Raw genomic sequence first — 12,806 nt, 5'->3', positions numbered from 1 at the left:
AAGACTTCTTAAGCAAAAGCGCTGGAGGCAAATGTACTGATGGCAAAACTGTTTTCTTAAGTGTCAATTATGTTGATTACTTTTAAGTGCTTTTATTCTTGTTTATACCATTAAAAGGCGCCATCCTGCCATATTCCTAAGTTAATTAGCTTAGAGAAAAATCAGATTCCATAGAGAAATCTCATCTAACTGTTTATATGTTCCTACAAATAAGACTGAACTACTAATACATTGAGGATTCCGCAATAAGTGAAAACCTATAATACACAGAAAAGCAATAAAAGTCCACTGATCTCAACTCATTTTGACATTATTGCTTGAGCAAGTTATGGTTGTCATAGTTGTCAAACCCAAGTTTTATCATTTTTATTGAAGGTCTAGGACATGTCTCCGTTTAATAAAACCTCAATCTAAAGAATCGAACTCTATATTTGATAACATTAGGACGACAGAAGAAATAAAGTGAGTCCTCAGAGTTTTTCTTTTCTCATCTTTATCTCCAAAGACATAGACGAGTGTGAGAACCCAGATGCCTGCAGTCAGATCTGCATCAACTACAAAGGAGATTATAAGTGTGAATGCTATGAAGGCTACGAGATGGACCCTGCCTCCAAGGCTTGCAAGGCCGTTGGTGAGTCATTTATCATGCACACTTACACATTTGCACAGGTAAAGACGTATATTGTCATAGATTGATGCCCCCCTCCAATGCCCACACAATTACAGGCCCATAAAGTGGGTACATTGGCACTCTGAGACCATCTCTTATCTAGACACCAATTACACGGTCATGTCTGTAACCATAACTACAGTCACAACCTACAGTATTCTCACACTGCGAAACCCTTTGAAACAAGATGCTTGCTTTGTATGCAGGACTTGCCCAGCAATCTGTGCAAAGATAAATATTTGCCATCTTTTTCCTGCAGTGCTCACTAATGAAAAGTTTGCAGCCAGCTGCCTCTGCTCTCCCTGGAGTGTCAAAGAAGGGATGTGGAAAAAAAAAAAAAGAGGGGGGGGTTCTGATCACTATAGAACACAGGCAGGGTCTGTACCCCTTGTTGGCCTGGGTAAACACTTGGAGCAGTGGTGTGAATCAAAATAAAATGTTGTCCTTAAAGCTGCACCTGGTAAGATTTTAACTGAAAAATGTTCCGACTAAATCATGATAAGTACAAGATGTTTTGGGATGCGGCATTGAAGAACTGCTTGTAAGAACCATTTAAACACTTTGAGATGCTACAACTATTAAATAAAATGCCTCTTATGTGTAGTAATATGATAAAAAATAAAAAAAAAATCTGTTATGACAGAGCCAGTCAGCACCCTCATTATATCATGTCTAGACTGGTAACCTGTTATAGCCCGAAAAGTACCAAGGTGATCAGATAGCAAATAGATTTAGAGACAGTGGAGATTTAGCTCAGTAGGTAAAATTTTGGACTGCAACATGGGAGACTCGGGTTCAATTCTTGGTTAAAGTAGCTTTTTTTTCTACAGATTTTCAAACAGGGGGCCTAGCTAAGGCGCCAGTACGTAAAATCCAACATTAATAAAAGTCAGCCACTGGGACAACGTTCAGAGTGCAGAATTCGGACCGCAGCACTCAATACACAACTGACACAGAACTGAGAAGTCACATGGCACACTGCTGCGTCAAACATGTAGCTCTGCCCACCTTCTTCAGCCTCAATCTCACTGACTGCACAGAGCAAAGAACACCATAAAACAACAACATATAGAGCATTTAGACCAATAATTCCCATTCTATACGATATACTATCACTAATTTGTCGTTTCTTCCATCAATCACCACAGTACTGTGGCAACAACAGGCTAATGATAATAATAATGGATAAGATTTATATAGTGCTTGTCTATGAACACATACTCAAAGCGCGTACAGTGGATCCATTATTCATTCACTCACACATTCACACTCTGGTGGTGGTAAACTACATTGGGATCCACAGCTACAGACTGACAGGAGCATAGCTGCCAATCTGCGCCTACAGCCCCTCTGACCACCACCAAACATTCATATGCATTTATACACAGCACTGGAGGCAAGGAGGGTGAAGTGTCTCGCCCAAGGACACAACAGCACATGACTAGGACAGAGCAGGATTCGAACCGCCAACCCTTTGGTTATTGGAGAACCCATCTGAGCCGTGGCCACCCCCACAATGAGTTAATGTAACAGTATCCATGACTGCCTCTTATACAAATGCTAACATTTGATTGGCTCCGTGGCAATAGACAAACTGATATTTTGTGCCACAGTACTGTGGCAGTAGCCATTGCCTTAGAAAAAATAATTTGATGTTTTATTTCTGACGCTGTGAAAAGATACAGTTTGAAAATCTACAAGCCACACATTATTACACTGTCACAACTATTCATTCTCTTTTCTGTTGTGAATGGGAACTTAAACTGATTGAGTTACACAGCAAATTAACTTTTCCGTGAGAAAAAACGAGAGAGAAAAGAGTGTTATTAGTGATTACCACCATCGGTCTTGGGTTAAGTCATTATAGGGTGAACTGGTCTGGTAATGAGAGAGCTTAAAGCAGAAAACAGGCCCTCACTCTTAAGCTAAGTGGCATAAAACCACTATTGATTGCCTTGCATGTCTCTGTGTGAATCTTTATTACTGTTAGCAGGGCAAACAGTCTTTGTCAGAGGCTAAAGCATTTATTAGAGGTGGGAGGATAGGAAAGAGCAAGGGAGGATACATAGATGGATGAAAGTGTTTTATGAATATTTCTCTTCTTGATATATTTTTTGCAGGAATGCTTCCATATTGTGGCACATTGCACGGGTTATATGAATAAAATAGACAAAGGGAGACAGAAAACAAGATGGGGTTATTGTTTTTGAGGTTTATTTAGAACAAAGGGGATTGAAGCATAAACACAGAGATGTTCATGAAGCTGAGGTAATGTGGACTTAATGAACAGATTCCCAGACACTAATACGCAGCAGATACATACACATGCTTGCCCGCAGACATCAGCATACGCACCCTTTAAATTCTTGTCACATACAGTATATGCATGCACAGATACGATTCCTCTGTGATCTAGAGGCCGGGAGGAATGGCACGGCGTGTGATAAGATGTGACACGTGACATGTGCCAATATCACTTGCACATATTGAAGTCTAGGATTGCAAAATATCAGGCTGTTATTTGTGTTTCTGTCCTCAAGGCACGCAGCAAAACAAAAAGCCATTATTTCACTCTTTGATGAATGAAGTTACAAGCAACATGTTTGGTGTTGTTAATGCCAGTTGTACCAAAGCAGCTAATTGAGAAGAGTTCTGCTCTGTGTCTTCTTCAAGTGCATTTCCCTTTAATCCCCGTATTTGGTTTCAGGCTCTGTAGATTAGTTTCATATTCTAATTTGGAAATGTTACATTAGTGTAGCTAATTTGAAATAAAATCCCAGGTTCCTCTTCTAAGCTGAAATTTGTGAATGTTAGTTTATGTATGTGTGTCGTTGCCTAGTGCCAGTTTCTGTTGGCATCAACTTTATAGGAATACAATAACCGACTTCTATATTATTGATGACAAAAATAACCAAAAAAAATTACCATAAAAACAAAGAAGACCATAGATATTTGAGCTTGTTTTTTCATTCCTTAATTGCAATGTTTACTTCAACCCTCCTGACAAATGATTTACTCAGAAACTCATTGCATATCTTTTCTCATTCTACACAAATGAATTGAGGTTAAATGAACAAAAACAGCTGAACGTCTTAGAGCTGCAGGAGACGAATTCAGGTGGAAAAAAATGGTAGAATGTGAAAACAAGTTCCTTCTGCAATTCTCACCTGTCTGTGCAAACCAAAAGATTGAATATAAAGGTCATTATAATGTGAATATAAAGGTTGCCAGGTCGTTATTGGAAATGAGAATCAGATCTCAACTATCTTACCTGGTTAAATAAAGGTTAAATACACTGAATATAAAGATGACCTGGCACTCCTTAAGTAGTACAGTTATGTCTCAGGGATTCTGAACGGTGATCAATAATTACAGCTGTCCCGTTTAGTTTCAGACCACTTTATTCTAGTATACTGACAGATAAATATAGGACTTTAGTGCTGTAGTTGTGCAGTGGTTAGCACTGGAACCTCACAGCAAGAAGGTCCAGGGTTCATAGGCCTTTCTGTAGGCAGTTTGCATGTTCTCCCCCATCTATGTTGGTTCTCTAGGGCAGTGTTTCCCAACCAGTGTGTCGCAAGAAATCCTCAGATGTGCTGTGAAAGATTATCCAATTTCATCTGATTGATACTCTAAGCAAGCAGCGTGATATACACTACAAACAAAAAGTTAAGGATATTTATTTTCTTTTTTGTCATTTTTTTAGTCATTTTTTCCATTTGTAAATAAAACAATGTCTGGTCATTAAAAAATGTGTTTCAATTCAATTCACACACAAAAAAGTAAAAAGCGCTACGCAAGAATCCCAAATGAAAAAAATAGCCCAAAAATTAAAAATATTAACTTTTTGTTTGTAGTGTAGATACCTACGACTGCTGGTACCAATGATCCTGTTTCCCTTTGCAAAATAAAAGTGAAAGTGAACCGGCCCCGATGTGGTGCGTTCTGTTGTTAAAGCCCCCCTTCGCTAGTGATGCATGGATTAGCGAGTTACCAGCGAACCCCAGGTATCGGGTTGGGGTGGACGAGATATGCCTCCCATACTATTGTACAACGGACCTCAATCTGTAAACTGGGGGGTCCGTCCAAGGGGTCGCTGATGCACCCCTCTCAGCTTTCTTGTTTCAAATGCCCCCTGATGTGCCCCCCCTCCTCCAAAACCTATCAATGCTAGCTAGGCTTTCAAGCATGACTGATAAAAAGATGAAAAAAGAGAGAAACTCAGAGCTGTTGAGGAAGATTCATATGTGTCTTTCTTCAATTCCTGCAAGAGTATCAGCTTTGTGTTCAACTGAACAGGCCCTGGTTTCACACTGAGGAAGTAAATTGAGACTAGATTTGCATTATATTTCAATAAATGTACTTTTCGTGACATTTTTGTTTGGTGGTGTGCCTTGTGATTTTTCTAATGTAAAATATGTGCTGTGGTTCAAAAAGGTTGGGAAACACTGCTCTAGGGGTAGGGGTAATTGGTCTATTTATGTGGTATTGAATGGTTGTTTGTCCGTATAATGGTGGCCAAAGTTATTAGAACACTTGGCATATTTAAGAGGTTTCATCTGTTCTTTCTGTATTTTTTGTTTAATTGGTCCTTAAAATACCCATAAAATGAACGACATATCCACAAAGCCATCATTACGCTCTATAAACCATAGAATAGAGCCATCATGAGGAGATTTAGGTCATTTTCATTACAAAACAGAAGCTGGGCCTTTTTTTTTACTGTCAATGTCACACGATCATGTCCCTTTTATAGAAGAAGCCAAGTGACTTGTGTGATCATTGTCAGATATGATCGTGGTAAAAGTGATGGTGATGGAAAAGTCTTAGGACACAGCTGTGTGATTCTGAATGTAAAAGGTATATCCTGCTTATTAAGGAAATATCAAAGTTAAAAGTGGATTAAAAAAAAGTTGGAATGATTTCATCTGATATTTGTTGTGTTCAGAGCAGAAGCAATTTCTCATAGACTGCAAGGGAAGCTCGGCTTCCCCTAAAATTACGAAAATTAAATGGTCAAATATGTACGGTTGTGTTGACAATTCATTGACTACAAATGTGTTAGAACACGTTCATCTCAAAAACGAGTTCGTTCAGAATCAGCTTTATCACAAATCAATGGACTCGATGTTGTTCACTTCTCATACATTCCCGTTGCGCTGTTTTCTCATTCGATCCCTGATCAGTGCATTTGCACGTAGATGCTCAGCGTCCATGCACTTCAATGGGACTGAGTGGAACAGTGTTTTTCATTGCCTCAAAACTGGATGGTAATTGGAAAAATGCCACAATGTTGTCCCGCCCCCGGACATTCGGCGTCTCTGGGGGTGAATGGAGCTGTGGGCAGAGCTCGGCCGGGCTGGACGCTGGGCTTCCACGTGCTGATTGGAGGATCAGTCGAAAGGCTGAATCCCGTTCGATTGACAGCTATTTTGAGATCTACTCCTTCACTGACAGTGCAAGAGAGAAACCACTACGAAATTACTAGTTCATTTCTTGCACTGTAAATAAAACACACTCATTGGACTTCCTTGTTTCAATTTAACATAATTTCAACGTTTTCTTGTTTAGTTGATACGATAAGATCACTGACCATTTTCTTAAAAAGGAACGCAGGGCCAAATTTATGTTTGAATAATTTGACTTTTTTTTTTTTTTTAATGTAAGCCGACAATGAGCTTCCCCTCTCTGAAAGACGAGCAGCCACCACTGGTTCAGAGCAACCATCTGCATGTTTCCTGATCATTATTAAAGGGGTCATAGTTTGCTAAACCCACTTTTATTAGTCTTTGGTACATTTGTTTGTGTATTTGGACCCTAATAGTTCAAAAAGTTTGAATTTCAACCCTCCGGGTGCTGCAAAGCTATCTATATATTAATTTTGGCAAAAATTAAGTTCATTTCTACAACCTGTTTTAATTCCTGCTTAATTTGTTATGTCTATAACTAGTTACATCACGACATTTGCACATATAAGGTCAAGACTTCTGACAAACATTTCCCTGAGTACGAAAAAAAAAGTCAATATTTTCAGATCTGTTTGATGTTCTAATAATTTTGTCCACCGCTGAATTTCATCCCTGCGATGAACTGGTGAAGCATCGAGGGTGTACCCCACCTTTGCCCATTGGTAGCTGGGATGGGCTCTGGCACCCCCACAACCCTCTAAAGCAGGGGTTCCCAAACTTTTAAACTCATGACCCCCAAAATAATGATACTACAGACTGGTGACCCCTACTATCCCCAAAGTGACTGAAACATTTAAAAAAAACATGTGCACAGGACTCATGCAATGACACTGTAGCATATTTGCTGCATTGCATTGTGGGTACTGGATATTTTACTCATTGTGTTCTATTTTATGTGCAAGGGTTCAAGGCGGGTTTTGTGTTAATTTTTATTTAGGTGTCTGTTTTATTATGTTTATTGGCCTTTTTATGTTTATTTTTATTTTTATTAATGTGACACCGTTAGTCAAACCTGTAGGCCTAACAATCCCTTACATGTTTGTCATTTTCAAGCTGTTGTTCATGTGCTTGTGCTGAAACTTCTGCTATTTCAAAGTAAAAGCTTGTGACGCACCGTCCTCAGCAGTGCTAGTAATTTGTTAGTTGGTTTTGTTCATTTCCTGTTTTATTTTGGTGAGGGGTTTTGTTCGTTTGTGTGCACTGTGTCTGTCTCGTCTGCGTCCTCACTGATTCCCTGATTGTCTTCACCTGGGGCTCATTACCTCTCTACCCTTTATATACCCTCCTCTCCTCGTGTCTGTTGTCTGTGCGTCTGTCATGCCATGTCAACACAAAATCTCCTTCGATCTTCTCCTGATCCTCTGTGCTGCTTTGTTACACTTTGTAAGTTTTTTGGTACTATGTTTGTGAAGATCTTTTTGTTACATTTTTTGATATGTTGACAGAAGATTTTTGTGTTAATTTTTTGATTCCACAAGTTGTGAAGATATCTTTGTTGCTTTTATATTTTGAGTAAATAAATACTCAAACTAAGTTCATTTTTATCTCTGTCTCATGCATTTGGGTCCAAGCCTTGATACCACATTTGTGAAGATCTTTTTGTTAAATTTTTTGATACCTCGATTGAGAAGATTTTTGTGTTTATTTTTTGATTCCACAGTTGTGAAGATATCTTTGTTGCTTTTATATTTTGAGTAAATAAATACTCAAACTAAGTTTATTTTTATCTCTGTCTCGTGCATTTGGGTCCAAGCCTTGTAAGTTTGTAACAAAGCTCTTCCTGTGTTTCTTAAAACTCATAGACAAAGTCCTCCCTTCAAATTTAAAGTGCAACAACAATGCCCTAAAATCTGTTGTAATTACTTAAGGGGTAACTTTAAGGGTTTTCTGAAACTCTTCTCGCAACCCTCACAAAGGACAAAACATTTCAGAAAATTAGTCAATAAAAGAATAGGTATTGAATTTTTGACCGATGACTGTTGAGCCGTATTATGTATTAAATTCCCATTATGTAATAAAAGTTCAAAATGTAATAAGAATTTCACATCATCTTGTAATAAAGCCACATTATGTAATAAACTGACGCATTTTGTAATAAACTACGTCAACGCATTATGTAGTAAATTTTTTCACATTATGTAGTAAGTTATTACAATTTGAGAAATTTATTACAAAATGCACTTGACACATTTTTATTCAAAAGCTGTAATAACATGGTTCATTATGTAATAACAATCCAAATTAATATAATTTCAGAGGAATTTAGAAGAAACTAGTCACAGGAGCTACAGGTAATGTAATCAGAACTTTAACCACACAGTTTAAAGGTTAATTTAGCAGATTACATTTTCCTGAAAATAAAAATGTGTCAAGTGCATTTTGTAATAAACTTCTCAAATTGTAATAACTTACTACAAAAATTTACTACATAATGCACTGAGGTAGTTTATTACAAAATGTGTCAGTTTATTACATAATGCGGCTTTATTACAAGATGATGTGACATTCTTATTACATTTTGAACTTTTATTACATAATGGGAATTTATTACATAATGCGGCGCAACAATGACATCTCGTACTGAAGCTCTGAGGTAGTTAATAAATATGTAGAACACAGATATGACAGTACATGTGACTGTGAAGTTGGTGGAACATTACTTGTGTTTGTGTACTTTCTGTTCTTCTTTTGTTCTCTTGGTCTGTGTTCTTTTGTCTTAGCCCCGTTGCCAAGATCAGTTTGCGCCATGCACTTGACAGTTTGAGCACGCACTTTTCAAAAAACGGTTTACAGCAGTGGTCAGATTTTCTCTGATGTCAAAAGCTTTTGCCATGGGACCCAGGATGTTGTTTAATACTGCCAGATCTCATCTGGGAAGTCTTTCTTGCAGTTTTAGCTTTTCAGTGGACAAACCCATAACATTTTGTTCTGTCTGCCTGCAGGAACTTGTGTTATTTCTGAATACCCATTTATTTGCTCCCATATACTGTAGTTCCTCACAATAATCCTTCTTTTAATATTGCCGTGACCTATGAAGCTTTATAAAGGTCGCAACTTTAAAATGAAGTTGCACAAAAATACATGTTTTTATAGGTTGAAGGAGAAGTAAGTTGCAGCTATTTCTCATGAGAATTATACCCTCCACCAAGGACTAATGAAGTGTTATATAACTTGCTTTTTCATGACAGATGCAGGCACACATTTGGCATGACCTCCTACAGCTGACAGAAAGTTCATTCCTTTCTACTTATAATAGTATTGTCTGTATTTATAACAAGCTTGGCCGTTCTAGACATATATGTCTATTTTCAGACGTAACATCATCCTAATGACCTCACCCAGTGTGTGTCCGTCCATTCTGGCTGCAGTTAACTGATCCTACAATGTCATATCTTCATTTTTTGACCTTTGTGACTGTCTTTGTGTCCGATTTTTTTTCCACTTCCTTCGCTTATCTCTACAATATAAACATCTGCTGCTTTGGTGTGAATCAAATCAATGCCCCTGACTGCCTGACAGCATTTCCCCAGCTCATATTTATCTTTTCAGTGCATTATCTTAATTGGCTAAGGGGGAAAAGCAGCACTGAACTGGCAGCACAGATTAAAATATATCTAGGGGCCGCATTTCTTGTTAGGGAAGCTGACTGTCGCTGTGGTAGGATTTTTTTCAGGAAAGATACTATTGCGCTTTTTCATGACATCTCTAGTCTCATGGCCTGAAGAAAACAGTGACTCTGCTTTTTTTTTTTTTTCCCCACCTTAGAGAAGCCATATTCTGTCACAACACAGTGAGGGGTAAGAGATTTTGTCTTGAAAAAGTGAGTCGGGGGAATTGATGAAAGGGACAATGGATCTACCTCTGTCTTTATTATACATAACTTTTTCTCATTGTGTCTTTCCTCACCATGTGACCGTCTTCCCCCGCTGTCACTTTATCTGTCGATGTCTTTTTTTCTTCCATCTTCCTCCCCTAATTACACCCTCTTACTCTTCATTTCTCTGCCTCTCTTCCTCTATCCATCACATCACACATGTTTCCCTCTGGTTCATCTCTCCCTGTTTCTCTCTCTCTCGCAGTAGGTGAAATTGATGGTTACAGCGTAGTAGTCAGAGGAAAATGATTGGACCCAAACAGTTGTGAAAATGTAATATTTTTCCCTGTGCAGTAGTCCGTGGTAAACCTGAGCTGTGGAAACCTACTGAGGCATGGTCGGCTCTGTGTGGGAGTCGACGGGTGTGTATGTGGTGGAGTTTGCCTCGTCTTTAAACACTTTACGCAGCGTTTTGCTTTACTGTACAGTGGATGGTAAGGAGAAAATAAAATGAAGGAAGTAGGTGTAGATGTGTTTGAGGGAGAGAACAGGCAGATTATTTCCCAAATTAAAGTAAAATCCACATATGAATAGTTGTAACGGTTTAGAAGTTGAGTAAATGACTTTGAGTTCAAAATGCTCGATACATGTTGCCTTCAAGCACATATCAGACTTTTTCAGCACTTTCCTTGCATGGGTGCATATCATTTGTGTGTTTCTATACTAAAGACCAGTGTTTTTCAACCTTGGGGTAGGGACCCCACGTGGGGTCGCATGGAATTCAAATGGGGTCGCCTGAAATTTCTAGTTCTAGATAAAAATTTTAAAAAAATAAATTACTAATAAAAAATATATGGTGAGTTGAGAGAGACAATCCCAATACATAAAAGACATGACAAACTATGAGGCTGAAACTGAAGCACTGTGGTTCTGTTTATCTGTCGAATGTTGATTGTGGTTGGTTTAAGATGCTGCAGCTCTTTCATAGTTCATAGTTTGAGTTATTGTCTGTTTGTAAATCCAAGTTGGACTGGCTGTACATATCCTGACCAAGGAAAATAAAATTCTCACTCTGTGCAATAATCTACACCTGGCTTTTCTGCCTCCGTCCATAATAATATACATTATATAGACTAAATGTCATCTAATAGTAAAGCAAACTATTACATGATCATAAACAAATTAATTTTAGCAAAAAAATGTCTCTGTTTTGAATGTCTGGGGTCACCGGAAATTTGTGATGTTAAAATGGGGTCACGAGCCAAAAAAGGTTGGGAACCACTGCACTATATTAATGGTCATTATTGATTTTTCTGCCTCAGCTGCACTATAAAATTGGAAATTTACATTGCTTTGTTGCCCTCATGCAGTGGATTTTGGGAACCCAGAACTTTGTGATGCTAAAATGGGGTCACGAGCCAAAAAAGGTTGGGAGCCACTGCTAAAGACTGAGCCGACCTTGTCTAAATTAGAATTACTTAAGTGCTTCAGTCATGCTCACCTTCAGCTGAAACAATACGCCTGAGGTTGCTAGTTCAACAGCATACACTGTACTCCAACCTGAGTCATACTTTTGACATGTTGAAGGAATTAAAATAGGACAAAATGTGTGAAGTATAGTCTTTACACCACATTAAACACTGAAGCTTAAAAAGCTGAGTGTGATTTGATCTTTAAGCTTCTCTGTATTTGACCTGTTAAGATATTAGTTAACAGCTTATACCATATACTGCATCTAAACACCAGCATGCCTTGAAAATATGTTTTCCTTTACAAAGTTTATTCACAAAATAGATGATTTATTTATCTTCATTATAAATTATAAATATATTATTTTTTAAGGACCCAAATAGTCCAAATGCTAGTGATGTGCAGATCGATACTGAAATATTGATATCTCCAATACCAGATCTTTACACTCTAGAATCAGTTCACAAATCAAAATATTGATACTTTTGATACTTTGGTCATTTGAAGTAATGTATATCAGAAACACAGTAAGAAGTAGCTCACCTATTGGGATCTTGACCAAATGATACACAGTTGGTGGGAACTACTTCTTCTTCTGGCTGGGTAATCCTGTACTGTGTCACTCCTCTCAGAACTCTGACTCAGTTTGAACTGAGCAAAAAACAAAACAGACTAAAGGGGAAAACGGTAAATATGCTATTGTTCCTTAACAAAAACTTGTAAATGAGGAAAAGTGTTGATGTTTGATGCTTTTGTTGAAGTGTTTCATGTTAACACATTCATAAAATGTGAATTAATATGCAAGATTTCATTTTTATAATAGTTCTTAGCAATAATTACTCTAAAGCCTTGTATTCTTTCTGAAGTTATGATTTGAAATACACTTTTTTTTTTTTTTTACCAAGCATTAAGTGTATTTGTACAAAGTATCAGCATCGGATTGTTATCACTGATACTGACCTGAATTTCACTCTGTATTAGATCAAAAAGGAAATCCATGGTATCCAACATCACTACCAAATGCAAAACAAAACTTCACATATCAACACTTGGTATCTCTGTCAACAACGCTGTGTGTAGTTTAATCATGGTGCTGCATTGTATTTGTTTATATGAAGTCAATAAATTTTGTTGTAGTGAAAGTTCAACCAGTGTTAATACCAGTGGAGGAAATAGTCAGATCCTATACTTATGTAAAAGTAGTAATACCACACTGTACTACTAAAGTTGTCCATTCAAAAGCTTTAAAAAAGTATGTAGATATTATCAGCAAAATGTATTTAAGGCATGAAAAGCTGCTGTATATTACTATTGCATTATTGTGTATGTTCCATTTCAGTGCTGGGGTGTATAAGGTTGAGCTTATTTGAACTACTTTAAATAG

The 12,806-nt window shown here is 37.7% G+C and overlaps 1 protein-coding gene across 4 annotated transcripts in view; it reads left to right on the top strand.

The window, feature by feature from the left end:
- Nucleotides 1-12,806, top strand: part of lrp8 (low density lipoprotein receptor-related protein 8, apolipoprotein e receptor) — a 367,439-nt gene that overhangs the window by 295,538 nt on the left and 59,095 nt on the right. For all 4 annotated transcript variants that reach the window (XM_030132189.1, XM_030132188.1, XM_030132187.1 and 1 more), the window contains exon 9: nucleotides 506-631. In XM_030132189.1, coding sequence (XP_029988049.1) covers nucleotides 506-631 — 126 coding nt within the window. The remainder of the gene's footprint in view (nucleotides 1-505; nucleotides 632-12,806) is intronic.

This window comes from Sphaeramia orbicularis, chromosome 4 (genome assembly GCF_902148855.1).
Source record: "Sphaeramia orbicularis chromosome 4, fSphaOr1.1, whole genome shotgun sequence".
Lineage (NCBI taxonomy): Eukaryota > Metazoa > Chordata > Actinopteri > Kurtiformes > Apogonidae > Sphaeramia > Sphaeramia orbicularis.
This window is presented reverse-complemented; position numbering and strand designations above follow the sequence as displayed.